Here is a 27,697-nt window from a genome sequence, read left to right on the forward strand (position 1 = left end):
AACAAAATGCTCGAGTAGGCAAATTAATCGAAGGGTCCAAGTTTTTCTGTCATATTACTCATTAAACAGGCAGGTGCCTGCTCTTTCCTTCAAGGGAAAGAATAGTAATGGGCTACACCCTTCTTTCAAAAGATATAAATCATTTTGAGGGTACATAGAAAGAAGGTGGTAACCATCATTCTAAGTTTTTGTTGCTTAGTTAAAGAATCAGTTTCTTAAATATTTAAGAACTATACATTCTTTATATGTGAATTTCTATGTAGAACGTATAGCTGTCCAAGAAAAGGTTACGGTTTAGTTCCAAGAATCCTAGACTAGGGGATCAAAAGCCTGACTTCACGTGCTGGTTCTGCTAGTGATCTTGGACAAATCCCTTGGCTTCTGAGTCAAATTTTCTTTAGCTGAAAATGAAAAAACTCAGATCCATCTCATAGGATGAGAAGGTATAGAAATCTTCAAATGCTTGACATATATAATATAGCATTATGACAGATGAACTTTACTATGACTGAATGATTCAAAAGACTTGTAAGCCAAAGTCAGGCATTTTGTAATAAGGTGACACTCACAGTTGAGACATTCGAGGAAGAGCTAATATTTTATTTTCTTTTTTTCCTAATATTTGATTTTCAATGTGCTTCTGTGGGTCAGGCAAACTAAAAAGTACAAGGTAGATTCTTTGAACATGTTTCATAAATGTTTATGAAAAGACAAAGCTATGGTGTACAAATGTTTTATGTACAGATGTTTTACATCTCTCTCCAAATTTAGCTGAGCTTAAGTGCATATAAAGGATTAATTTGATAATCAGAGGCAAATCAATGAGACATTCCCTTTCTACATTCAAAAGTTGTTTTTCCTCTTCTATATACTAAGGTATCTTGCATCTCTTTCTATCTGCCCTAGAGAAGAAAATGAATGCCTAGTGAATCATGTAGACTTAGACACAATTGCTGAAAGATTACAAATCAGCAAATTATAGGAAGATTAAATTAATTATGGGTGGAGTATGGTATTTCACATCTGTGATATTTATATAGAATTTCGACTGATCTATTTTTTTAATTTTATGTTTAACTACATTTTAAGTTACAAAAAGGCTTAAAAGGAGTAAATTTATGATAAGGGTCATCATTAGGTATGAATTTGCCTAAAAATACATTTCTAAGAACTATTTTTAAGCATCAAACTGGAACACTTCAATAATCTGAAATTAAGGTTCAGTTTTCTAAATCCTCCTTTCTTTTCTAAGGTTTGAGGTAGAGAAAACCTAAACATTTAGCATGATATAACCAAGATTTAAAATGCATACTAACCACGTGGAGCCAGAAAGACCAGCAATGTAGGTAGCACAATCTAAAATTCCCGCTTCATACAGCGCCTTGATCACGCCTGAGAATCCGACCATGGCTCGGAAGCCTCCACCTGAGCCCAATATGGCGACCACAGGTACCTGGAGTGATGAAATGCAGAGATCATTTGTAAAGTCATAAAACATATTCCCTTTTAGTTTCAATTTTCACATTATGTGTTTCACATTTGGTAATAAAGAATTGTAGTTCACTCATACCTTGACAATAGCTATTCTCTTTAAAAGAAAATGTTTCATATAAGAAAATTAAGAATTAGGGCGCCTGGGTGGCTCAGTGGATTAAGCCGCTGCCTTCGGCTCAGGTCATGATCTCAGGGTCCTGGGATCGAGCCCCGCATCGGGCTCTCTGCTCTGCAGGGAGCCTGCTTCCTCCTCTCTCTCTGCCTGCCTCTCTGCCTACTTGTGATCTCTCTGTCAAATAAATAAATAAAATCTTTTTTAAAAAAAATTAAGAATTAATGTCTATTAGAAAGCAGATATGACTAAAATACCAACGAACTCTATTTGGAAGTAACAATAACCATAACTCTGTATTAGCTTGACCCTTTGCAGTTTTGGGGTTGCTTCTGGGTGTACTTTTTTTTTTTATCCTTTCACAAATCCTGTAAAGTGAGTAAAAATGTCTTTGCTCATTTTGTAGATGGAAGTTTTAAAATGCTGATAGTACCCATGCAAAATCTCTTTGCTGGTAATCTGGAGTTAAGTAAGCACTATGCCCTCCTGGTCCAGAATTCTTAACTGCTCCTTTATGCTGACTCACTTAAAAATATACACTATTAAAAATGACAAGAGCTACAGAATCTATTTATTCTTTAATCTATTAAATAAATCTGACTGAGTGGTCTCTATCTTTCAAGCATCACAAGTGGATTCAGGGAATATAGTTTAAGCGAGGCAGAAATGTAATAATAATTATGACAATATGGGTGCCTGGGTAGCTCAGTTGGTTAAGTGTCTGCCTTCAGCTCAGGTCATAATCCCAGAGTCCCAGGATCAAGTCCTGGGTCCAGCTCCCTGCTCAGTGTGGAGTCTGCTTCTCCTTCTCCCCCTCCTTCCTGCCCCCTGCTCATGCTCTCTCTTCCTCTCTCTCACTTTCTCTCAAATAAATAAGTAAAATCTTCAAAAAAATAATTATTATGACAATAATAAAAATAGGAATAGATGACATTTGTTGAGCTCTGAGAGAGAGAGAGAGAGAGAGCACATGCATAAGTGGGGGGAAGGGGCAGAGGGAGAGGGAGAAGCAGACTCCCTGCTGAGCAGGGAGTCCACCATGGGGCTTGATTCCAGAACCCTGAGATCCTGACCTGAGCCGAAGGTAGATGGTTAACCAACTGAGCTACCCAGGAGCCCCAGAAATTGTTCCATTTAATCTTCACAAAATCCCTATGAAGTGTCTATTTTAATAGGTGAGGGACCAAGGCACTTGGAAGAAACACCTTGAAGACTCGCTCAGGGTCACACAATCAGTAAACAGCAGTCAGGGATTAAACCCCAAGCTCTTACATCCAGGCTCATGGTACTATGTCTTCCTAAAATAAAGGGCTACAGGCTAGGAGTACATGAGGTCCAGAAGATGTGGTCAATTCCAATCAGAGAAACTGAAGTGGTGGAAAAAGCTTCATAAATTAAAAAGAAATCTGAGCTTGATTTTAAAGATGCACAGTTATTCAACAGGGAGGGATGAGGGCAGGCAAGGAGGCTGTTCTGGAAATGGAAGCAACATGAGTCAACCAAGAGTTTTTGCAGGAGAGAAGCAAAGGCTGTCTGCAACATGACTAAAATACAAGTGTTTGTTTGTAGAGGGAGAGATTGTCATTTTCTCTGTGGTCCTGAACCATTATTGCTCAAGAGAGCTGGTGGTTTCTCTATACCCCAGGGCCTAGTTCTCAAAGTGTACATAGCTGTCTGGGTGTCCACAAGGTCAAAACTATTTTCATGAAAACAGTAAGATGTTATTTGTCTTTGTTCATTCTCATTACTTCATGAGTCTATGATGGAGTTGTATAGAAATTATAGGATGTGTGATACAGCAAGAGATAGAATTCAAAAGCAGATAACAAGAATCCAGCTGCTGTCTGTTAAGTCAAACAACAGAGATACTTATAAAAATGTAAAGCAATGCTGCCCTTCTCATCCTTTTTATGTTCTTGAAAATATGGTTATATTCATAAAATGCCATTTATATTAATATGATAAGGACTTATGTAAAATAAGTATGTGTTTTAATAAGTTTTCTCAGCTTTCATTTTTCATATGGTAGATATTCATAGATATAACCCATATAAATAAAACCTCTTAGAAGTTCTTTTTTTTAAGATTTTATTTATTTATTTGGCAGAGAGAGAGATCACAAGTAGGCAGATAGGCAGGCAGAGAGAGGGGGAAGCAGGCTCCCTGCTGAGCAGAGAGCCCAATGCAGGGCTCAATCCCAGGACCCTGAGATCATGACCTGAGCTGAAGGCAGAGGCTTAACCCACTGAGCCACCCACGTGTCCCTCTCTTAGAAGTTCTTTATATTTTTTAAGTATAATGGATTTCTGAGACCAAAAGGTTGAATAACCACTGCTCCAGAATTATCAGGCATGTGGTGAGTACAATCCGACATCTTCCAGGAAAATTCTGAGCCTGTTGAGGATGGGGGGAAGGTCGGGGTGGAGACAGACAAGGGAATAGGGAGTGGATGGATGCAAATATTTACTGGATGGACAGAGGCTGATGTGAAAGGAAAGTCAGATTGCCGGGGAGAAAGAGTGCCTTTTATTTGATGCTGTTTCCCAATAATAATTATTAACAAAAGAAAGTTAGAGATTGAAGACTGAGCAAAGATGGAGCAAAGATACTAGATCACGAAGCAGCTCAAAGCTTTATAAGAAACAAAGTGAAGAAAGAAATCCGCAGGGGTGGAAAAGCAGAAGCTGAAGTGAGTAGGGATGTTCTGACTGGAGTACAGACTGGAGTAAAATCAAAATTGTCGTACTGTTAACAGCTTTTATTTTCAATATTTGTGACCAAGTCTCATTTGCAGAATAAACATACAAATCACAGAGTGCATATGCAGAGATGAGCTCAAGTACTTTTGCCAGGTCTTTTTTTTTTTTTTTTTAAAGTGAGTTCCATGCCCAATGTGGGGCTTGAACTCAAGACCCTGAGATCAAGAGTCAGACCCTCAACCAACTGAGCCACTCTGGGGCCCCCCCCCACTGTTAATAGTTCTATCTTATCTCCAATAGTCATGGTTTTCTTTTCTTCTGAGGCATGAATGGGAGACAACTCCTCCTTTGTTCTATCCCTAGAGCAAAGCTTAGGAGGAGAGAAACAGAATCAAGGCACATTTACAAGAAGCATCTGGTGACTGATCCACTGTTAGGCATAAAAGGGGAAGCAGGGTGGTCAGACTGGTAGGGTTTCTAGTTTTGCTCTCATTAGATGATACTGTCATTATCCAGAAGAACCCCAGGCACAGGGCCAGCTGAAGAAGAAATAGTGCACTTGGTCTCAGAAATGCAGAATACACACCATGAACACATTCTTTCCCAAGCACTTGCATCCTGATCCCTGGGTGTTCACTGACCAAGATGACAAATACATCTATCCATGGAATTATTATTTTAGAACCGGAAAGACCAAAAGGACTACAGAACTCTTACATCTAGAAAGGGAAGTCTGTAGAAGTTAGGTCTAGGACTAATTTACTAAATCCAGGGTTCTTCTCTAATACCGAGTGGCCCCGAACTGAAGGAGCCTAGGCATCCTAATTAGATGCAGACTGGAGACCTCATTCATGAAAACACACTCCAGCATTTGGTACAATGGAGCAAGTTAAATGGCTTTGAACCTGTGCATGTTTAGATGTACAGAATGCTTTCAATCATACATGTTTAAATTGCAAATGACATAAAATACCTAAGTTCCTAAAAGCCTATCTGGAGGGGAAAGAAAGCTAGGATAGGAAACAGAAGTGGATTATAAAGCAGGTGAATAGAGCACACTACAGTAATAGCTGTCAGAGGAGCTGTTAAGCCAGATAGGAAGTTAGCAGGAGGAAGCATTTGAATTAGGCCTTGAAGGAAGACTTGAATTTATGGACAACGTTATAATAACAGTGAACATTTCCTGTTGTCAAGCACTGAGCCTAAGATCAAGCCAAGACACTCATAAGCTAAAAAGGACATATGACATTGCAACTGTACTCTAGGGAGTCAGGAAAAATAGGATTAAGAAGCGCTTCATGGGGAAAAAAGTATTTGCGCTGATATTATAGAAGGAGGAAGACTGTTTATACTCAAAAATCATGTAGGGGCATTTGAGCCTGTTGATTTGGTTACTTGTAATGCTGCATTATTGAAAATAATGTTAAATCCAATACAAATCAGATAGTTTAGAGTAAGAAAATTCTCAGTAACACATCTCACTGTTCAACACGCAACACAGAACTGCACTGTTGTTCAGTTAAATTTAGTAAGAAAAGTTGGAAGACTGAACGTAAGACTTTCTCTAATCCTGAGAAAACAGCTCCCCAGATGTCCTTCTTCATAAGCCACTAGCCCAACACATACTTACAAATATCTATGTTGTTAGGAATTTTCTGGAAATAGCCACTGGAATTCGTTACTTATATAACTCATTGTTTTCATTATTGCTTTACAATAAATTCTTAGAATTTTCAGGTTAAGATTTTTCAAGTCAGATATCTGAGCTGCTAGCAGGTGAAAGAAATATCAGATACTTGTACATAAAAATGGAATGATCAAATACTTGAATGACTATGTAGATTACAATTCTCATCTGCACTTACTACACACGAATTAATCTGTTTTATGTATATCATTTAATTTCCACAACTAATTTTCACAGTGACATTTTAAAGATAAAATAATTGAAACATAAGGAAGTTAATTTTTCTGTATCACAAAGCTAGGAAGTAATGTCCTGTGGACTCAAAGCTGGATCTGTTAGCCTCCAAAGCTTTTAATTCCCTCTGCTCCTGCTCCATGATCTCTGAAAGATTTCCCTATAACTAACTTTGTGACCTGGGGCACAGAAAATCCTCTTTGGACTCTGTTTCCTTACATGCAGAAGCCCTGGGTAGCATTAGCAACCTTGAGGCCTTTAGCTACTAGTAACAATCCAGATTCTATAACTCATACAGAATATGAGTTATAAAACGATGTAAGTATATACTTTTTATTAACATTAGAAAAGGGAGATTCGGGGGTGCCTGGGTGGCTCAGTGGGTTGGCGCCTCTGCCTTTGGCTTGGGTCATGGTCCCGGGATCCTGGGATGGGGCCCTGCATGAGCTCTCTGCTCCGCGGGGAGCCTGCTTCCTCCTCTCTCTCTGCCTGCCTCTCTGCCTAGTTGTGATTTCTGTCAAATAAATAAAATATTTAAAAAAGGAGAAAAAAAAGGAAAGAACGTAAAATATTTCATTAATAATTTTTTAAAAAAGGGAGATTCGACTTGTCAAGAAAATAATGTATCTCTGGCACAAGCATGGGCACTGTCATTAAATTTACTTCATCCAGGTTTCCCAGCCCTCGAAAGGAGATCATTTCCATTTTTCAGACGATGACGTATTTAATCCACATGAATACCTTGTCCACATACAGACGCAGCAAATTGTTCATAGAACCACGACATGAACTAAGGTGTCACCGACACCGTAATTCACTCTTTCCTTTTACTCACTGTTGAGAAAGAAAGAGTAATCTTTGCTGAAAGAAACTATTTGATATTTAGCTAATTTATATTTCAGATTCATCTGTTACTTTGGATGATATCAGCCCAATTTTACGTAATAAATGAAGGCAAATTTGGATGTTTTAATAACCTTGGTCATTCTGAAATAACTTTCAAAGAAGTAACTGAGGAGTTATAAGAAGCAGCTGTTAGTGCTGGCTCAAAATCTAAAAGAATCCAAGAAATGTGCTGTTGACAGGTTTTAGCTTATATTTAGACCTAAGAGCATTAGTATTTGTGCATAAATGATATCAATGAATATCTCTCATACGTCTCTCATATGATAACAGGAAATGAATTTTCATTTACCAAAAATCCTGTGGTTTTGATTAAATTAATTGATGCATGGGCTTATGGATGTTATTAATTTCCTCCCTTGCAAAAGAAAATTCTCAAGTGCTTAAGAATTTTTTTTTTTTTTTACATTTTCATAGGTTTTTAAGGTCTGAAAATTATATAAAGACTTTTGCCTCCTTGGCTCCTGTACTAGTCAGGGCTCTCCAGAGACACAGGATCAACAAGATGTATCTAGCTACGAACCTATCCAGAAAGAGATTTATTTTCTAGAATTGGCTCGCGAATTTAGGATGAATGGCAAGTCCAAATCTGCAGTATGGGCCAGCAGGCTCCAAAACCAGGAGAGTCAATAATGTGGTTCTAGTCTGAAGGCCAGCAGCTGGAGACCCAGGAGAGCCAATGGTGCAGATGAGGAGAAATGGAGTTTGTTGGAGAACGCCGTCTTGCTCAGGAAGGCTGATCTTCTTGTTCTATTCAGGCCTTCAAGTGATTAAACAGGGCCCACCCACATTATGGATTATAATTTACTGATCTAAATGTTAATCTAAATCTAACCTAAAATCACCCCATTTCATGTTTTAAAGAGGCAAGTAAAAGTATGTAGTATCTCAGTGCCAAAACTATCAAGTCTTAAAAACGATACTCGAAATTATGAAAAATACAAAGAGAAAGTTTTTTTCTTGGGAAATTATTCATTTAACAAATACTTTTCACTCAAGTGGGAAAAGGTGCTTTTAATATATAACTCTAGTGATATGATATGAAAGTTCACTTTATTATTAAGTATTTAGTAAGATACTGACTTAAAATACTTTACTTATAGTACTTTTTTAAAGCACTTAGTCCAGTTGATTAAACGTATTTTTTAATTTCTAAGAGAGTTTATCATTTTCCCGACTGGTAGGAGGGAGGACTACAAGTGAAAAAAGTTAAGTATTAGAATTTCCTACGCCAGTTCCTCGCTAGTATCGTAATAGATGGTTATAGTCATTTGAACTGTTACGTGTTTGAGTTTGGGTTTTGTTAGCAGTATCACTTACAAATTATTCCTTTTTATCTTTTTGTGGATAAAATCAGGCAAATAAAGAATGAAGATGCCATAAACTCCACATTATTGAAATTGATTTCAATGCCCTTTAATTTGCCCCGAATCATCTCTCTTTTTGCCAGTTTGGAGAAAAATATGGTACAAATGTCAAATCAGAACACTTTTTTCCTCTGTTTTTACTGAAAGTCAATTTTCCAAAGTGCCAACCAACTGTCAGCCCCCAGCTCCCCAAAGCACGAGTCAAAACACCTAAAGTGTTTTGCAACCTTCAACTGATTATTCCCCACCAACTTATAAAAGGGGTCAGAGAAACTGTATTGAAAATGAGAGAGCCAACCCTATAAGTATAAAGGAGAACCAAATAAGGAGCACCGATTCCTTTTTTTTAGAAGATTAAATAAGCACATCACAGTGATTACCTCAATATTAAAACCATTTAGGCTTTAGACTGCTTGTTTGTGCATCCTAGGTTTTTACTCATAATTATTATCATTATTTATGATTATTATTTTTTTGGATTAGAAGATAGAAGCAAAGATGACAATTACGGAGTATGATCTGCCCGTGCCTCTCCACAGTATCGGCAATACTCAAGGAACAGTCATGGCTGCCCGGACTGGGCAAATGGTAATCCCCGCAGTGGGGTTTGCCTCCCCACCATCCTGTGCCCAGACCAGCCCTCTCAAGGTGCTGTCTGGTCCATTTCTGATCAGGTACATAAGCAACACCTTTGTACACACTGACTTGGTTTGCTTCACAAAATGAATAAAAAGTAGTATATATTATCTCATTTCAATTTGTTTACAGTTTTTTCCAGCACAGCCATAATTTCACAAGAAAAATTTAAAAAGTGAGTTTACATGAAATTAAAATGCATTATTGTTAGTAGCATTTAGTTTTCATCTGGTCCCCTGCCCTTTCAACCCAGTAAGATCCCTCACCTAATGCCCGTTTGCTTTAGGAAACAAATGTAAACTTGCAGCAAATCCAGTGCCTGTCCCCAACCGCCGCCTCCCTCCCTGCTCGGACACGTGTGTTCCTGCATGCCTCCCCCGACCCCTGAGCCTGTTTCCCGGGAGCTCTGTGGTCTCCAGCAGTCACATGTTTTACAGTGGACAGCCCTACTGAGTGGAGTCTGGGCCTCCTGGACGTCTACTTTGTAGACCAACGCCAGCTCTCTTACTCCTTGGCTCTTCACATCCTACCACTACCTCAGATGAGAAAACCTTGAAGTCCACCTGGTGAGTCCTGAAACTTGACCATTGGAAGCCCACACCCATTCAGCACACCTCCCTGTCCTCCGCTATTGGGAATTCTACACTGTCTGCCCTGCAATATTTGCAATCTAAGAGGGGAATAAGTATTGATAGTAATGGGCGCCTGGGTGGGTCAGTTGGTTAAGTGTCTGCCTTTGGCTCCCATCATGATCCCCGAGTCCTGGGATTGAGCCCCGCATCAGGCTCCCTGCTCAGCATTGGGGGAGCGGAGGGCGCTTCTCCCTCTCCTTCTGGCCCTCCCCCTGCTCCTCCTCTCTCTCTCTGTCAAATAAATAAAATCTTAAAAAGAAATAATTGATAGTATAAAGTTCTGTCATGCCAACGAAGGTAAGAAGCAAGAGGGAGAATATTCTGGAAGACGGAAACAACATACACAAGGAGCCCACATTCTCATGGACCACTCAAGCCCGACTTCTGTCACCTCCTTCAGGAACTGTTGTGCTTTGCCTCCTCCTCTGTCACCGGACGGACTCTCTTCTCTAGTCTTTCACTTAATTTATATAACAAACAAGTACAGATTAGCACTCATAAAGTACATTATTTAAGGTCTACTTTATACTTCACCCAAAGGCATCTATCTGTTTAAACTGACGTTATTTCATATATTCTGCCTTGAAACATGCTTCTCTTATATTCTCGGATGAAGGCTTTAAGCAGAATTCCCTTCTCTTGCTTCCCCATTACTCCACTTCCAGATTTTAGTCCCCCAACCAGCCTGGCTTTGTTCCGGTCAGTTACTAGGGAACAAAAATGATAGATTAGCATTTCCCTTCGCCTAAAACTGTAATCTGGAAACTTCATCTGACCAAAAGCTATTTTCAGACAAGAAAATTTATAAGAATGGCCTCTGAACAATCCAACTATGCCAAAAATCCCCATGTACACAGTCTTACAGATCTTACTCATAAAAGATTCCAGGCTTCTATTCATAGAGAAATTACACTAATCAGAGACACTGTTCTAACAACAAGCTTGCTTATCAGATTTGAATTCCACAACAATTAAAGCTGAAAAAGAAAGGAGTGGTTTGAAGAAATTACTTCAAGGAAACACATAAAGTATGGAGAAATGGCAGTTGATTGCAAATGAAACAGACACGAGAACACGCAGATCAGTTCAGTCTGGACAAGGAGTAACATAGTTTGGAAAGACTTCTCTTCAAATGATTCAAATCGATAAATTAAAAAAAATATATATCCTCAATGATAAAAAAAATGTTTTTAGAAGATTTTATTTATTTATTTGAGAGAGAGAGTGAGAGAGAAAGCACGAGCAGGTGGCAGGGAGAGGCAAAGGAAGAGGGAGAAGCAGGCTCCCCACTGAGCAAGGGGCCTGATGTGGGACTCGGTCCCTGGACCCTGGAATCACGACCTGAGCCAAAAGTAGATCCTTAACCGACTGAACCACCCAGGTGTCCCAAGAATACATTTTTTAAAAGTCTTAGTACTTCAAAGAATAAATTCTTGGGTTATGAAGCACCTTAACTATTTGACTAATTCATTGTATCAGACAGAAAAGCTAAGATTTTATTAAATTGGACAATGATTGCCCTTGGGCGTTATGCAGAACAGAAACACTCATGTAGTACAATCACTATTTTATTGAGCAACTACAATGTACCCTTACAGATTGTGCTGGAAGCTTATAAGCTAGTACTTATCCTTTTACCTAGTAAGAGACACAGTCTCCATTTTACAAGTGAAACATAGAAGGGAACGAATGTGTCCAGGTTTATACTGCCCAAATTTATTCAACATTTTAATTTGACACTGAAGTCCCAAGGTGGATGCTGTCTGTTTACTGAACACTGGGAACAGCACAAGCAGAGTCTCTGCACTGAGAATTAAGTAGGACTGTTCTTTTTTCGTCAAACTGCCATGACAGCCTGTCCCTCATACTGTAAGGACAATTAGCCAGAATTGACTAGAAAGTGAAGTCTCATCAGAGAGCAAGGGAATTGGGAGCTTAGGAGATCCCTGACTGAGAAGTAACATAAAAACAGGAAGCTATCACATGTATTGTGGGAATGGGTGGTTCTGAATACATCTAAAGTAATTATTTTGGACAAGAGAAAAAACTCTAGACCAAAAGAAAACAACTATAGTAAAAGTTTGAATTCTAAGAATGACTTCCAAAAATATGAATTTAATTTTTTTGAAGAATATTCCAGACAGAAACATAATTACTTCATTCTCTACCCATTGCAGAAAAGCCAATTTGTATGAATATTAGGCCAAGTTTCATCTTCCCAGAAAGACTCCTTTTTTCCACAGAACAAGGGGGGGCGGGGTTGCAGCAGCAACTTTCCTTTTGCAAAAGGAAAACCTAAGGGCAAAGGCCAACAGGACATCTGGATCAATGTGTCCCACATACATTTCTCACAGAACAGTTCCACCTGGGATCTTTTCATCCAAACCTCCTCATCCTGCGTCTCCTCCCTAACAACCCGACACTGTGTTCCTCAGTTCTAAGTCCCTGATCCCTCTCCCTAGCTAAGGCATCCCCTGGGTGCAGCGCCAAGCCACTGCCCGAATCTGTCCCCTGACCCGCACAACACAAGATTTACTGAGCGTCCACCATGTGCTAGGAGCCAGGCCAGGTGCTGGGAATGTGAACGTCAATAACACAGACACCGTCCTGGTCTTCATAAAGCTTATATTCCACGGGAGAAAACAGACACTAAATGAGTATCTGTACAAGTATGTTTTAAGTCTGAGTGTCGTCAATGCTGAGAAGATAATGTGCATATTTGTGCCACAGAGAATATAACCAAGACCTAAGGGACATGGTGGGGGTGGAGTGGTGTGGGGGACAGTCTCAGAAGAAGCTACATATTTACTGCTTAGGAAGGTGCTAGCGACCTGAAAAGTAGGTGGGGTGGGGAGAGGGCAGGTACAGAGGAAGCACGCTACAGGGAGAAGGAACAGTGTCTAGAAAGGCACCAGCTGGCGAAGGGTTCTGAGGAGACATGGAGCTAAGAGACAGCACCCAGCGAAGGAGTGCGGTATGAACCGGAAAAAACGGGAGTTGGAGAGATGCTGGGAGGCCAATCCTGAGAATGGTGGAAGGATTTTCAGCTCTGGTTTGGGAGCAAACAAAAGATGGGGAGAGAGAGGACAGGCAGAGGCGGAACTACAGAAAACAGAGGTGTTGTGTTCCCCTTTAGTTCCCTTTAGATGGGAGGGATACCAGTTAAGAAATGAAGCAGGTGCATAAATGCTCAGCTCTGAACCTCAGAAGGGAGGTTTTAAGTCCACGATCTACATGGTGAGTTCTTCGGACACAGGTGCTGGGTGACATCATGGAAGAGAGAGAAAATTCTTAAAAAAAAAAAAAGAAAAAGATTTTATTGATTTATTTAACAGAGAGTGAGAGAGAGAGCACAAGCAGGGGGAGCAGCAGAGGGATAGGGAGAAGCAGACTCCCCGATGAGCAAGGAGCCTGATGTAGGACTCGATCCCAGGACCCTGGGATCATGAGCGGAGTCAAAAGCAGAAGTTTAACAGATTGAGCCACCCAGGTGTTCCAGGAGAGAAAATTCTTAAGAAGAATTCGGAGTGAGGAGACAGAGGGTCTAAGGCAAAGAACACTTCTATTTAAAGAATGCACAGGGGAGGATCTGCTCCAGGGCCCCGAAGAGGCAGGATGAAAACGGGAAGAGGAGGCAGTCGGTGAACGGCAGAGAATGTTTCACAAGATGAGGAGACACGGCCATTTGCTCCAACAGGGTCCGGGGAGACAGGGCGGGATCTTTTGCACTCATTAGTATGGGGACTGGTGAAGCAGCTGCAGTAGAATCCTGAGGTCAGAAGCCTGAGAATGTGAAGAAAGAGGACGATAAAGCGTCGGAAACGTGGAGAAGTCCGGGAACACAAGGAGAGAAGTGGAGAGCCAGCAGGAGGGAAGATCCATTCCAGGCAGATTTTGTGGTTGTTCCTCTTCTCCCCTTCCTGTCGGAGTTGATATTTCTACAGCAAAAATTCATAAAGAGGTAGAGGCAGACAAGTCGGGAGGCGGGGAGTGGTCTTTGGAGGACTGGACAATTGAGACAGTTGCTATACTGGGGCTCCTGGCCGGGGCTGGCAATCTGTGTCTGCTGTTGGTCTTCATTTGGAAGAGAAGGAGCTGTTTCCTCCACGGAATTCAAGAGGGAAGCAGCAAAGGATAGCATAATTTAGGGAATAGGGCAATCCTCCGGCAAGAAAGGGAGGCGTGGGCGGGGACAGATTGCAAAAGAGCATCTGGCAGCTGAAACTGATGGCCAGGAATTAACAGAGGTATCCATTTCTTGCTTTTTTCCTTTTTCTAACAAACCCCTTCCTTCCTTCAGGCCTAACAGTCTTCAATTCCAGGAGGACCTGCCATTATAGGGGAGGGAAAGGTTTTCCTCGACCCTCTTAAAGTCTCTGGCTGGGTCTGAAAATTAAACTGACAAGAAGAATTAACAGGAAAAAAGCATACAGATTTATTTAAGGTAAGTTTTATGTGACATAGGAACCTTTCTAAGAAAATAAATACCAGAGAAACAGTTACAGGGACCCCTGGGTGGCTCAGGCAGTTAAGCCATCTGTGTCTGCCTCAGGTCATGATCCCAGGCTCCTGGGATCAAGTCCGGCATTGGGCTCCTTGCTCAGCAGTGAGTCTGCTTCTCCCTCTGCCTGTTCCTCTCCCTGCTCATGCTCTCTCTCTCTCTCTCTCAAATAAAATCTTTAAAAAAAGAAGAAGTTCATTCAATGATCCCATGGGGGGGTGGTTCGAGGGAAGGGCAAAAGGGGTGAAGGGGGTGGGAAGTCTAGGCTTCCAGCTATGGAATGAATAAATCACAGAAATGAAAGGTACAGTAGGAGGAGTATCAAATGGTCAGGGGTACTGTAACCGTATTGTATGGTAACACGAAACAGCTATACTTGGTGAACTAACGTAACCTTGTATGTCAACTATACTTCAATTACAAAACAATAAAAATAAAGTAAATTTCAATGATCCTTTTACATCTGAGGCTAAACTTTTCTTACTAATAAACATCTTGTTTGTGCATAAGTATGCCTATGCATCATCTTTTTAAAACTATATCTGATCAACATTACTAAATATGGGCAGCACTTGTGAATTTTTATTTACGAAACACCTTATCTTAAAAAGCTGAAGATACAACGCTCAATCAATCTCAATATTTCTATATTTGGGTACGGTTTGGGAGGCATTGACGATTAAATTGCAGTAACATTTGAAACATTTCCAACTCACATCGCGTGTAGAATATAAACCTTCACTATTCTCTGGACCCAGGAGTTTCTTCATGTTCGCCTTTATGTTTTCTTTTCTCTGTTGTCTGAAAGTTTTCTCCTGATCGCACAGAGCCATACTGAATCGGAGGTCTGGGGATGAACTGTATATGAAAGAGAAAGTCATGAGCCAATGTCCCCAGCAGTCTTGTTACGAATCACCCAGTTCCCAGCACCCAGTTCCCAGCACCTTCACTGATGTATGCTCATTGCTCCCCTCAAGCCATTTCCTAGAAAGGGACATGAAACAAGAGTATAAAATGATGGCTGGCTTAAAGCTGCAGGTCCCAAGGCCTGTTTCCAGAAAATAAGAATAGGAGATGTTTTTTAAAAAACAAGCAAAGAAACAGCCCCTGATAAATTCATCTTATCATAGCCAAGACCTCGGGAAGTGCTTCAGAGAATAAACCTGTTTAGATCTGTTTGGCACAGTATTTCCAATATTGACGTGATGAGGAAAGCCTTCCCCTGGCCCTCCATCCCCCACTTCTCCATGATGTAACACTACCATTCCCAGGAGTCTGTGTTCTGAGGAGCACATCTGTAGAAATGCCATCTTTAATGAACTGCCTTGTCTCAGAGATGTCCCCCTGTGACCAAAAAAGAAACTTCTAATGGTAGGACTTTAGACAACCACAAATAAGCCAACAGCTGGAGGATTTGGGGATTCCTACTTTGTACACCCTTCCTTTCTAATAATGGCAGCAGCAACTTCTCAGATACCTGTACTATGTCAGAAACCACACTAGATATGTAGGTATGTATCACTGTTGAAATAATGGGAGTAAATCTTACACGTTATTATACAATATGTTATTTTTATAGCTCCATATCACAGATCAAAAACAATGAGGCTCTGAAAGGTTAGGATCACAGAACAAATACGTGATGTATTTTCCACAATGCAACGATGCCTCACAAATGAGGTCCAATACTGAATTCTAAAACCAGCTACTGAAATTAAGAAAAAAAAAAAAAGAACAAAAAACCTAGAAATCTATGTTGTGATGTGAAGAAATCCAAATGTACAAAGCAAGAAGTTTCCTAATCAAATATTATCTCCTTACTATTTATAAAAGCGAGTCCTTCCCTTTAGAATGAATTAAGCATCATTTCTGTTAATTCAGTGTATTTCTTTTTTTTTTTTTTAAGATTTTATTTATTTATTTACCTGAGAGAAACAGAGAAAGCACAAACAGGGAGAGAGGCAGAGGAAGAATTAGGCTCCTTGCTGAGTAGGGAGCCTGACATGGGGCTCGATCCAGGAACCCTGGGATCATGACTTGAGCTGAAGGCAGATGCTTAACCCATTGAGTCCCCCAAGCACCCCTAATTCAGTGTGTTTCTTCCAATGTATTTCTTCCAGTGTATTTCTGTCTTCTTTTGGTGTATAGACCAAAAGAAGACACTCAGTAGCCTCTGGGCTATATACTCTAATGATATTTGACCACTGCAAATATTTTTTTTTTAAAGATTTTATTTATTTATTTGACAGAGAGAGATCAGAAGTAGGCAGAGAGGCAGGCAGAGAGGCAGGCAGAGAGAGAGAGAGAGAGAGGGAAGCAGGCTCCCCGCTGAGCAGAGAGCCCCATGCGGGACTCGATCCCAGGACCCTGAGATCATGACCTGAGCCGAAGGCAGCGGCTCAACCCACTGAGCCACCCAGGTGCCCCCACTGCAAATATTTTATTTTATTTATTTTTTTAAAGATTTTATTTATTTATTTGACACAGAGAGAGAGATCACAAGTAGGCAGAGAGGCAGGAGAGAGAGAGAGGGGGAAGCAGGCTCCCCGCTGAGCAGAGAGCCCTATGCGGGGCTCGATCCCAGGACCCTGAGACCATGACCTGAGTCGAAGGCAGAGGCTTAACCCTCTGAGCTACCCAGGCACCCCTGAAAATATTTTAATTGCTACTTCCCAAAGGACAAATATGGATAATTAAAAAAAGAGCATATATGATTAAAAATAAAGAACAGAAGAATATTTAGTTTCACTAGCAAATTTTTAAAATATTGCTATTATTAATAATTTTTAAGAAACATTTGAAGTATCTATTTTCCAGTACCTGGGAAAGGCAAAGTAACACTGTTGTCGTATATTCATTTTGGGAATAAAAATTTGCAAAATACTTTTTAAAGTTGTTCAGTTATGAGCACCAAAAATAATTAAAATGTGTATTCCCTTTGAGCAATTCTATTTTTGGACAACTATTTTAAGAAAAGTAACTGTAGGGGCTCCTGGGTGGCTCAGTGGGTTGGGCCTCTGCCTTCAGCTCAGGATGTGATCTCAGGGTCCTGGGATCGAGCCCTGCATTGGGCTGTCTGCTCCACAAGGAGCCCGCTTCCCCCTCCCCACCCCCGCCTGCCTCTCTGCCAACTTGACACAGTTATTAAATTTGACTATTATGAGGCTTAGGCAAAAGGAGGAAGGAGATCAGAGTGAATGAGTGTTTTTAAGTTAAGCCTTAGGATAAATTCTCTGTTATTTTTTATTATATTAGGTTGGGTATTTTATTAAAATACCATTTTAATAAAAATCTCACCTACACAGTTATCTCTGTGAACTCATCTCAATTGTTTCCTTTTCTGCTCCTAAGAGTAACCACTACCTTAGACTTGCTCTTTAGTATTCCAAGGTATTAATTTATAATTTTACAGTATATATTTATATCTCTAAGTTACAGAGTCATTTAACAGTTTTTTGGGTTTTTTTTTAATGAATGGGATCAACTGTATGTATTCTGTAATTTCTTCTCCAAGAAATATTTTGTTTTTGAGATTCACATAAATAGATATATAAATAGAAATAATTCAAACATTTTTACTATTATGGAGTATTTCCACGATTAGAATATAATTTATTTACCTATGAACATTGGGGTTACTTCTAATTTCTCTAAACTATTACAAACAGTTTTACTATGAACATGTGGTGCACATGTGGAAAACTTTTCCATATCATATTTATCTACGACAAGACGTGCTTTTTCTAAAGGACGTCTCATTAAATCATCACAATATGCTTATAATGCACGTTCTTATTTTACGAATGAATAAAAAAGTGATTAAAAATCTTTCAGTTGTTCACATAATTAGCAAGAGGCAGGTTTAAAACTAGGACTTCTCATTCTGGAACTCAGGTTCCTTATAATATACAATGCTGTTCACTATCTTACATTAGGCACAAGGAGTTTAATTTTTTTTAATTTTTAAAAAAATATTTCATTTATTTATTTAACAGAGGGAGAGAGATCACAAGTAGGCAGAGAGGCAGGCAGAGAGAGGAAGCAGGCTCCCTGCCGAGCAGAGAGCCCGATGCAGGGCAAGATCCCAGGACCCTGAGATCATGACTTGAGCTGAAGGCTGAGTCTTAACCCACTGAGCCACCCAGGTGCCCAAGAGTATGATTTTTTTTTTTAAATCTATGAACAGAGCAATAAATATAGATGTTTAGAAGATATCAGTATAAACTGTAAAAGAAAATTCAAAATATTGAGTAATTTTATAAATAAAGTAAGAGAAGTTTGGTTCATTTATTTCCTCTTTCATGTATTATCTTTTTTTTTTTTTCAAAGATTTTATTTTTTTGACAGAGAGTGAGAGAGCACAAGTACGGGGAGTAGCAGAGAGAGGGAAAAGCAGGCTCCCAGCCAAGCAGGGAGCTTGATGCAGGACTCAATCCTAGGACCCTGTGATCAAGACCTGAGCCAAAGGCAGATGCTAAACTGACTGAGCCACCCAGGAGCCCCTCATGTATTATCTTTAACTCTAATTTTCTTTCCTTTTTTTTTTTTTTTAAGATTTTATTTATTTATTTGACAGATAGAGATCACAAGTAGGGAGAGAGGCAGGAAGAGAGAGAGAGAGGAGGAAGCAGGCTCCCTGCCAATGATGCGGGGCTCGATCCCAGGACCCTGGGATCATGACCTGAGCGAAAGGCAGAGGCTTTAACCCACTGAGCCACCCAGGCGCCCCAGCTCTAATTTTCTTTTTTGATTTTACTTTATATCTAATGGAATATTCCATGGAAAGTTGACTTTTTCTTTAAAGAACAAAAGACAGACAAAACAAATGAACATATGAAAATAGAGTTTGATTAAAGGTCATTATAAATGTAAAATAAGTTGCTTCTGGACAATGTATCTTATTTAGCTGAGTTTTTCCTACATTTTTTGATAATTATGATTTGTTAAAGTGAATTTCTTTTACATGCTATAGGCCTAATTACAGCACTGAAGACCATTTCCCATTAAGACAAATAACATGACTTTCTTGTCAAATAATAAAAATTTTTCTAATCTCATGCTATAAAATATACTACTTTGAAGCAAGAATCAACACAATGCCGAGTAACACAACTCAGTTACTCGGACTGCCCTTTGATACTTCCTGACATATCTTCAGGGACAGTGGTAATTTATGTAGTAATTTACTAAGCTCAATCAACATGCTACAGAAGCAAAGTAAGAGAAAGAAATACCTAACCCAATGTTAATGTATCCATCCTCATTCATTTGGCAAATCACACAACAGGAGAACATTATAGATAAATGTGGTGTACTAGTTACTTCAGTAAAACCCACTTTCACAGGGAAGTTCAAGGAGACACAGAGAGTTTGAGGGAGGTGGGATGTAGTGAACTCGGCGTTAGATCTGGCTATTCTCCAGGCAGGCCTGACTCCTCTAAGATGCACCATTTGGAAATAAATAAATAATTTCCCAACATGTTTTTGGAGACAACTTTGAAAGAGCAACATGCTTCATGGAACTTTACTACTTGCAGTCCTGCTGATCTCCATGTACAAAAACAGTCTCAATTTTCATTTTTTCTTTTTTATAGTTTCCTGTTTCTGTTTACTTTCATGTTTTTGAATATCTATCTGAAACAACAATGAAAAAGAGACTTAAATAACCGTATTTGTTCATTTCTGTGGGAAATGAACCTCAGGGAGAACTCTCTTAAAGCTCTTACTATTGACCTTACAAGCTCTAAACTCTATTATTTAAAGCCCAAACTACAGGAAAATTAAGCAAAGATATTACATTTATTATTATTTTTTTAATGCAGTAGCTAACAGGGAAGAGCTAAAGAAAAGTCTAATACATTTTTTATACAAGTGTCAGAATTATTTCATATTTTAAAAGTTTACCCTTTAAAAATTAAAATAAGTCAGTGGATCACTCACAATATTTTCCACCCAATGAAATAAATGTACTCACCAAACTTCTAGAGACATTTCCAGAAACATTTCAGTGACCTAGAACAGATGTATTAATCAGATTAGGCCATAAAATGGATGTGTGTTACATATAATGCACAAAAGGTCAAAACAATTTTTGAGTGCCAGATTATTTTTAACCTAAAAGAATCCTAAAAATAGAAATAATACAGCATCACGAAAACCCTCAATTATGGGTGTATGTATATATATACACACATATATATATTTTGTTATTCTTCATGATAGTCTATTTAATTAGTCATTTTAGTGAATGTAAGAATTGCCTCTACACCATTGTTTTCTTCTTCCACTAAAATGAAGTAGTTGAGTTCTATAAACAGTATGCATGAAACCTAAAAATTGCCTCTGAAGATGTGCCTATTACTCAGGAACTATCCCTGGGCCAAGAAAGCCTGGGTGAAAATGTACACAGGTGCATTTGTGACAAGTGTGGGGAATAAACTGGAGACAGAGCACCTATCCAAGATGGCAGCAGGACCAGGGGCCAGCCAACTGTGGTCAGCTCAGGAAACATCTACAGATGTTTCTGCAGATGTTTGAGCTGGCAGGGCTCTCTGAATTGGAGGGGCTCAGGTTTTCATTTTTTCAACACTGAGCCAACCAAATTTATCAGAGGACTCCGTCCTGCCAATGGGCCAATTGTGCCTTCATGGAAAAGAGAGTGATTAATATCTACAGAGAAGAAGAGGTATTAAAAGGTGTCTTTCCAAAGACTACACATCTGTTGTATGGAAAGACCTTCTCTGTACTACCCCCTGCCACCATTTATGAATAATGTAATTTTAGACTGTTAGGAGAACCAAATGAGAAAATGTTTTGCCAGTTGCTGTGTAACTGTAAAATGGTGCTTTTTTTTTTTTTTTTAATTATACCAGTTACCCTAGAATATAGTTAGAGTGAACCTGCCCAATATCTTCGGATAGAACAGAACTCGGATATGCCTCTTAAAAGATGAAGAGGCTGTTTTGGAAGCAATGCAAAATGCTATAGATTATTGGCTTTGTTTTCTCTTTGGTTTCAGAGGATGGAAAAAAACAAGCTAGAAGGAGCTTTCCAAAAGGTTAAAATAAGTTCATGGCTAACTCTCAGGACTGCATTTTATGAGTAAGAAAAAGGTACTGAACTCATCTGTACAAGAATTTGCCTCTCCCACTAGACTGTGAGCTTTATCTTATATAGATCTCTATTACTAGCTCACTGCACAGCGTTCGGTATTCAACACATAATCGATACATACCTATTGAATTTACTATGCACGTGTGTGTGAGGGATAGCACAAGGTGGTCCTTCCTTATCAAGAAACATTTCATCGCTTCTAAATATACAATCATGGGTTGGTCTAACACACACAGCAGTTCCTCTGAAATCCTATGACCTTTATTCATCAAGGCAGCATATCACATTACTTTGAAGTTAACAAAACAATCAAGGATCTCAGTACAAATGGAATTACACATGCCCAGATGAATCAGAGTTCAGTTTATAAGTAAAAAAAGTTGACTGGCTTCTAAATTAATGTAACTGCTATCTGTTCTACCAATGATAGCCCTGCTCAGAACATCCCAGCACATCGTGTGGGTACCCTATTTCTAAATTTCAAATGGAGTCTTTCCCAAAGAGAGCTTAGAAAACCTTATAGTGAATGAGGCTGCTTTGGATATTTAGTGAGAAACACAAGATGTGGGTAAAACATGGTCTGGTTTTTTTTTTCCCCCCAAAAAACATATGAAAGCTGGTATTAAAATGAGACCAGATATACTGTTTTCATCACCAGAGGGCAAAAACACCACAGGAGAATGGAAACTCAAAGAATAACATTACGACTCTTTGTCAAGTTTTCTAACAAATGGAAAGATTCGAAGCTGGAATGGGCTTCCTAGTCCAATGTGCCTCGTGATGACAGATTTGAGAAAAAAGATGGCTCCCCAACAGGCAGGTCCCTAAGCAATTCAGATGTTAAGATAATCAGTGCCTGGTTGTATCTAATGCTTACTTGTCCCAACAACTTAATAAATAAAAGGAAAATCAGCTGTGCTATGTACATAGTCATATTTGTCTTTGCCACAGAATGTCCCTTCTGTAAACGCCCACAGTGCTTCTTGGATAAGACATCCCTAATCCTTGACTGACAGGTAAGACTTCCTAAATGAAGGCAGGAGGAGAGAAGGGAAGACACAGGATTTTCCCGCCATGCAGAGTAATAACAGAATGCATTGTGGTGGGACTTGTCACACGGATGGGATCCTCATTTCCACATGTTGCCCAGGTGGATCACCCACGATCTGGAAGGAAATTTTAAACTCTCCCACCTGATGTGCTATGCTCAGACACGCTATGAAAACTGACATTTACAATCTCGCCACACCTTTTAACCTGAAACATGTCATTCAGATGCGGTAGCCACAGAAACATGTACTTCCTGTGAAGCATGAAACAAGTCTTGTAAATTCCTTCCCACCCACCACAGCACGGTCTTCCACACTGCTTGCAGTCTCAAAGCAATCTGAAGGAAAGGTGACTGAGTTTCTTGGCTCTCCCCAACCCAGTAATGCCTAGCTAGAAACCAGACAAATGAGAAGAGCTCCACCTCTTCTAGGAATTATAAAAGTAAGAAGCAGACTGTACTCAGTGTACGTTCTTGTGGAAAACAACAATCTCATCTTTGAATTCCACAGAGGAAAGCAATTTTAGATGCTTACAATGGGAGATGTTCACCTGGGGGGTAGGGAGATGGGGAGAGGTAAGGATCTAGAGGAGAGAAACTATATTAAGAAGCCATTTTGGATTTTAAAATAATTTACTTTTTAAAAGATTTTATTTATTTATTTGAGAGAGAGAGAGCAAGAGAGAGAACACATGGGGGAGAAGGAGAAGCAGACTCTCTGGAGAGCAGAGCGCCCAATGTTGGACTGGATCCCAGGACCCCGAGATCATGACCTGAGCCCAAGGCAGAGGCTTAACCCACCCAGGCGTCCCTTAAAAATAATTATTTAAAGTACCTAACCGGTGCACCTGGGTAGCTCAGTGGGTTAAAGCCTTTGCCTTCTGCTCAGGTCATGATCCCAGGGTCCTGGGATCGAGCCCCATGTCAGGCTCTCTGCTAGGCAGGGAGCCTGCTTCCCACCCCCACACCCCCTCACCTCTCTGCCTACTTGTGATGTCTGTCTGTCAAATAAATAAAAAAAAAAAAACTTAAAAAAAAATAAAGTACCTAACCCACTAATTTATTTGCAAACTTTCCAGGGTCATTTTGAAATGATAAAGCTAAAGCAACAAGCATAGTGCCTGCCTGGCATTAAGAGGTTGTTTAAAATTATTATTATGAGGGCACCTGGGTGGCTCAGTGGGTTAAAGCTCTGCCTTCCGCTCAGATTATAATCCCAGGGTCCTAGGATCGAGCCCCATGTCGGGCTCTCTACTAGGTAGGGAGCCTGCTTCCCCCCACCCCTCTCTGCCTGCCTCTCTACATACTTGTGATCTCTGTCTGTCAAATAAATAAAATAAAATCCTTAAAAAATTATTATTATGAAAAGACACACACAAATGATTTGAAGCTTGAGAATCTGTCCTATTAGTAAAGAGCTCTTCAAATATGCTATGTCTTTGCTTATTAATGTACTCCAGCATTTACAACCTTCACTTTCAAAAAAACATTACTTTGAATTCTGATCCCTCCTGAGTCTATGTACTCTTCCCCACACACCCTCAGAAAAATAAAACAGCAACTGATCCCCAGGCAGATTTAATAATCATTTACATCTTTTGAGAGAATAACAGCATATTTTCTGTTTTATCTGTATATACCTGACCTATACAAGGTAAAATAAAATTATGTTTAAAAAATAAGCGCCACTTTTACTGAAAATCATGTTTCCATATGCTGTAACCCTATCCAGTGAAGAAGGAAGCAGATGTGGATCTCACAAGAGGCAATTCAAGGGCAGAGCAGAAATTGACAATTCCACCAATACAAACCAGATCACGTCTAGGTAAATTTTGCAAGTTTAAAATTGAATGAGATACTGCTAAAGTCACTTTTAAAAATATATTTGATGTTTATTTTTTTCATTGAGATGTAATTAACATTTAACATTATATTAGTTTCAGGTATATAATACAATAATTTAACATTTTTATATATTGCAAAATGATTACCACAGATTAACTGTCAAGTTAACATACACAACTTCTTAATAAAATAATATTTTCATTTACTACCAGGAATCATCTTAATCCATTCACCTAAGAATTCGGTATAATTGTTCTCCCCCAATATCACAAATGCACAAATGGTCTTAAAAGATTTGAATGATTAAAAAATACACCATTTCTCCTACAGTCATGTTCTCCTCTATCATGCAGGGTTCCTCCCTGCATTTGAGGATCATCTCTGTTTCCTTGATTTAAGCTCCCTTTCCCTTATACAGACACTGGAAATTCTAAACCAGATTTCCTAGAGCAATATTACTAAGCCAAAATGCTACCTCTTTTTCTCCAGAAGGGAATGTCTCAGACTCTAGTTTCTCCTTTTAAACTTAATTTACTTTCATTATTCCTGTCTGAGTACTTCCCAGATTTTCTGTATTTCTCGTAAGTGCATTCATTTATCCTTTCATCCAAAAGTGACTCAAGCATCTACTGTGTATCAGGATAGGTATGCAATAATAATCAAGCTGAATGTATTCTAGTCCTTGGTGGAACTTCAGGCCGGTAGAGGACCCAAGGAGACAAGAACATTCTAAAATGCCCTATAATTTGTAAAAGTTGTAAATTGTGAAAGTGTCAAAAAAGACTCACTTAAGTTTCCACTGCTAGGATCCTCAAATGAAAACATGTTCTCTCTTAAAGCCAGTTGTTGTTTGACCTGTGTTTGAATTCTGACCTGTATCCATCTGATGGCATTCACCTCCTAGCCAAAGATCCCCCAGACTTCTCGTCAAATAATACCGTCCTCTTGCTTCCCCTCCAAACTCTGCATTGTCTCATTCACTTAGCTAAACTGTAATCTTAGTCTTCACACATTAATATAGTTTTCCAAAGAAATCATCCTGACACTAACTTCACATTCTGAACTCAGCATCAAACTACCATCTTTTTAAAGCTTTGCCACTCTCTCTTCTATAGAACGACCTCATTCATCTTCCAGTTTGTAATCATGAATTAGCAACAATCAAAGAAAGCAATCAGTCAGAAGCAGATACCACTGGGGCCATGAGACATGGCTATTTTTAAACAATACCACTAACATCTAAATAAAGATGGCAAATAAATACACCACACCACGTCAACCTGAGAGGCTATCTTCCTCAAAGTACTGGCCTATACAAACTAATTTCAGCTAGAGAATAAAGAAGTGTAATCTTTCTCTACTGTCCCTCAGAACCTCAGCATTTTTAAGATTCTCTTGAAGGGGCTACTTTGTTTACACAAAACACAGCAAATTCTGAAGATGGTATGTCTTTCCACTTTAAAATGGGATTCTGTAACCCACTGTCACACTTGATATATTCAGTAATGGATGACTGGAGCATTTTTGAGCTGTGCTAAATGATCACTAAAGAAATCACTAAACTATATACATATGTGTGTGTGTGTGTGTGTGTGTGTGTGTGTGTGTGTGTGTATTCATTTTGTTAAGTTCAAACAAATAAGTAAGCACATGACAGATAGTTAAATCTGGCCAGTTATAATGAGAATATCTAGTATTTATTTAGTGCATACTGGGCCAGGCACTGTTCAAAAATTTTCCATGTATTAATTAATTTAACCATAACCACAACCTTAAGAGGTAGGTACTATGTACAGCCCCATTTCACAGATGATGATGCACAGAAAAGAGAAAAAAAAAATAACTTGTTTAACATCACATGGGCCATTAAGTAGCAGGATCATGATTCCAACCCAGGCAGTGGCTGACGGACTCTGAGCTTGCGGTCCAAAACATCAGGTCCTGCCAATTTCTTTCAAATGACAACTGTGATGCTCTCTCACTTTGTGACCAATAAACACTACCTAACCCTAAAGGCCAGGAAGAAAACAAAACAAAACAAATGTGAACCCAGCCCTAAGACTGGCTTTTTCCTAAAAACAACAACAAAATAATAAACAACAAAAGAAGTTCAAAAATTGAGTGATAAATCAGTCTTGGGAAGAGCCAGATGGATCCAGTGTAAATTCCCACTCTACAGCTCCAGCTGGTTTCACTGCCCCGAGCAATCATTCCATTCGGCTCCTGCAGACCCAAGAAAGCTGCTGCCGCAATCCTCATACTCATCCCTGGCCGTCCTAACCTGCTGCTTCCTAATACATCTGAGGAAGAAGCCAAATCCTGTTTCTTGAAATTCCCCATTACGGGTCAAAAACCTTCCACAATTCACTGCTGTCAGTAAGAAAACATCCAAATTCTAACATCTCAAATTTGAGCTCTGCTGTAGTTTGACCCCTGTGTACCCCGTCTTCCTTTATGCACGAATGCTCTGCTCCCATCACAGTGGTCTAGACACTGTTTCCTGAACATGCTTGTCCTTCCGAGTCCCATGACTATGAGCAAAGGCCCAGGCTATTCTCTCCACCCCGTTCATGATCCAACCACATCCTTCCTTTAAGGATAAGCCTAAACTATTGGTATCCACTGTAACTCACTGAAATCCCATCCCCCTTCCCCTCCCCGTCCTCATCTCCTACCACAAACCCTAGTAGTCTTTCTCAGTGTGTTCCAGCATATTCTTTTCAGTGCTGTTACTCAACACTCCAGGCAAACTTCCATTGCCGGACTTTTCTACTCTGAACAACTTCTGCCACCACCCCCCCACCCCCCAATATCATCAGAGATGCTCTTAGCCACATTTTTGGAACTGCACTTGCAACTCCCTTTACATACATAAACTCTTCTTTCCTCCTTCCCTGGTTTATTTAGCACTTATAGCTATCACTACCTAATGTAAATAACTTTTGTTTATTTATCTTGCTTCCTGTCTCCTTTACTAAGTAGAATAGAAGTTCTGCAAGGGGAGGGATTCTTATTGTTTTGCTCACTGCGGAATAGGTAGTATCTAAAGAATGTCTGACATACAGTAGGTGTTTAATAGTTGTTTGTGAAATGAATGAATAATTCCTTCTTATAACTCTCACTTGTGCATATCATTCTACACTATCTATTTGACACTTAAAATTATACTATGTAAATACTAAACTCTAGTTAATGATATGCTAAATGTTTAGGGGTGAAGGATAGTGTTGTCTGCAATTTATTTGTTTGTTTATTTATTTAGAAAGTGCATGAGTGGGACCAGGGGCAGAGGGAGACAGAGAAACAGAAGCTCAAGCAGACTCCCTGCTGAGGCAGAGCCCAACACAGGGCTGGATCCCCTGACCTTAGCACCACAGCCTGAGCAGAAACCAAGAGTCAGATGCCCACCGGAGTGAGCCACTCAGG

The 27,697-nt window shown here is 39.5% G+C and overlaps 1 protein-coding gene across 2 annotated transcripts in view; it reads right to left on the reverse strand.

Annotated features, from left to right (window-relative positions):
• PLA2G4A (phospholipase A2 group IVA) overlaps positions 1-27,697 on the reverse strand; it is a 171,005-nt gene that overhangs the window by 59,336 nt on the left and 83,972 nt on the right. For both annotated transcript variants that reach the window (XM_045983484.1, XM_045983485.1), the window contains 3 exons: positions 20,240-20,277; positions 14,982-15,123; positions 1,317-1,453 (listed from right to left, as the gene is read on the reverse strand). In XM_045983484.1, the coding sequence (XP_045839440.1) occupies positions 1,317-1,453; positions 14,982-15,123; positions 20,240-20,277 (317 nt within the window). The remainder of the gene's footprint in view (positions 1-1,316; positions 1,454-14,981; positions 15,124-20,239; positions 20,278-27,697) is intronic.

Source organism: Meles meles, chromosome 17 (assembly GCF_922984935.1).
Source record: "Meles meles chromosome 17, mMelMel3.1 paternal haplotype, whole genome shotgun sequence".
Lineage (NCBI taxonomy): Eukaryota > Metazoa > Chordata > Mammalia > Carnivora > Mustelidae > Meles > Meles meles.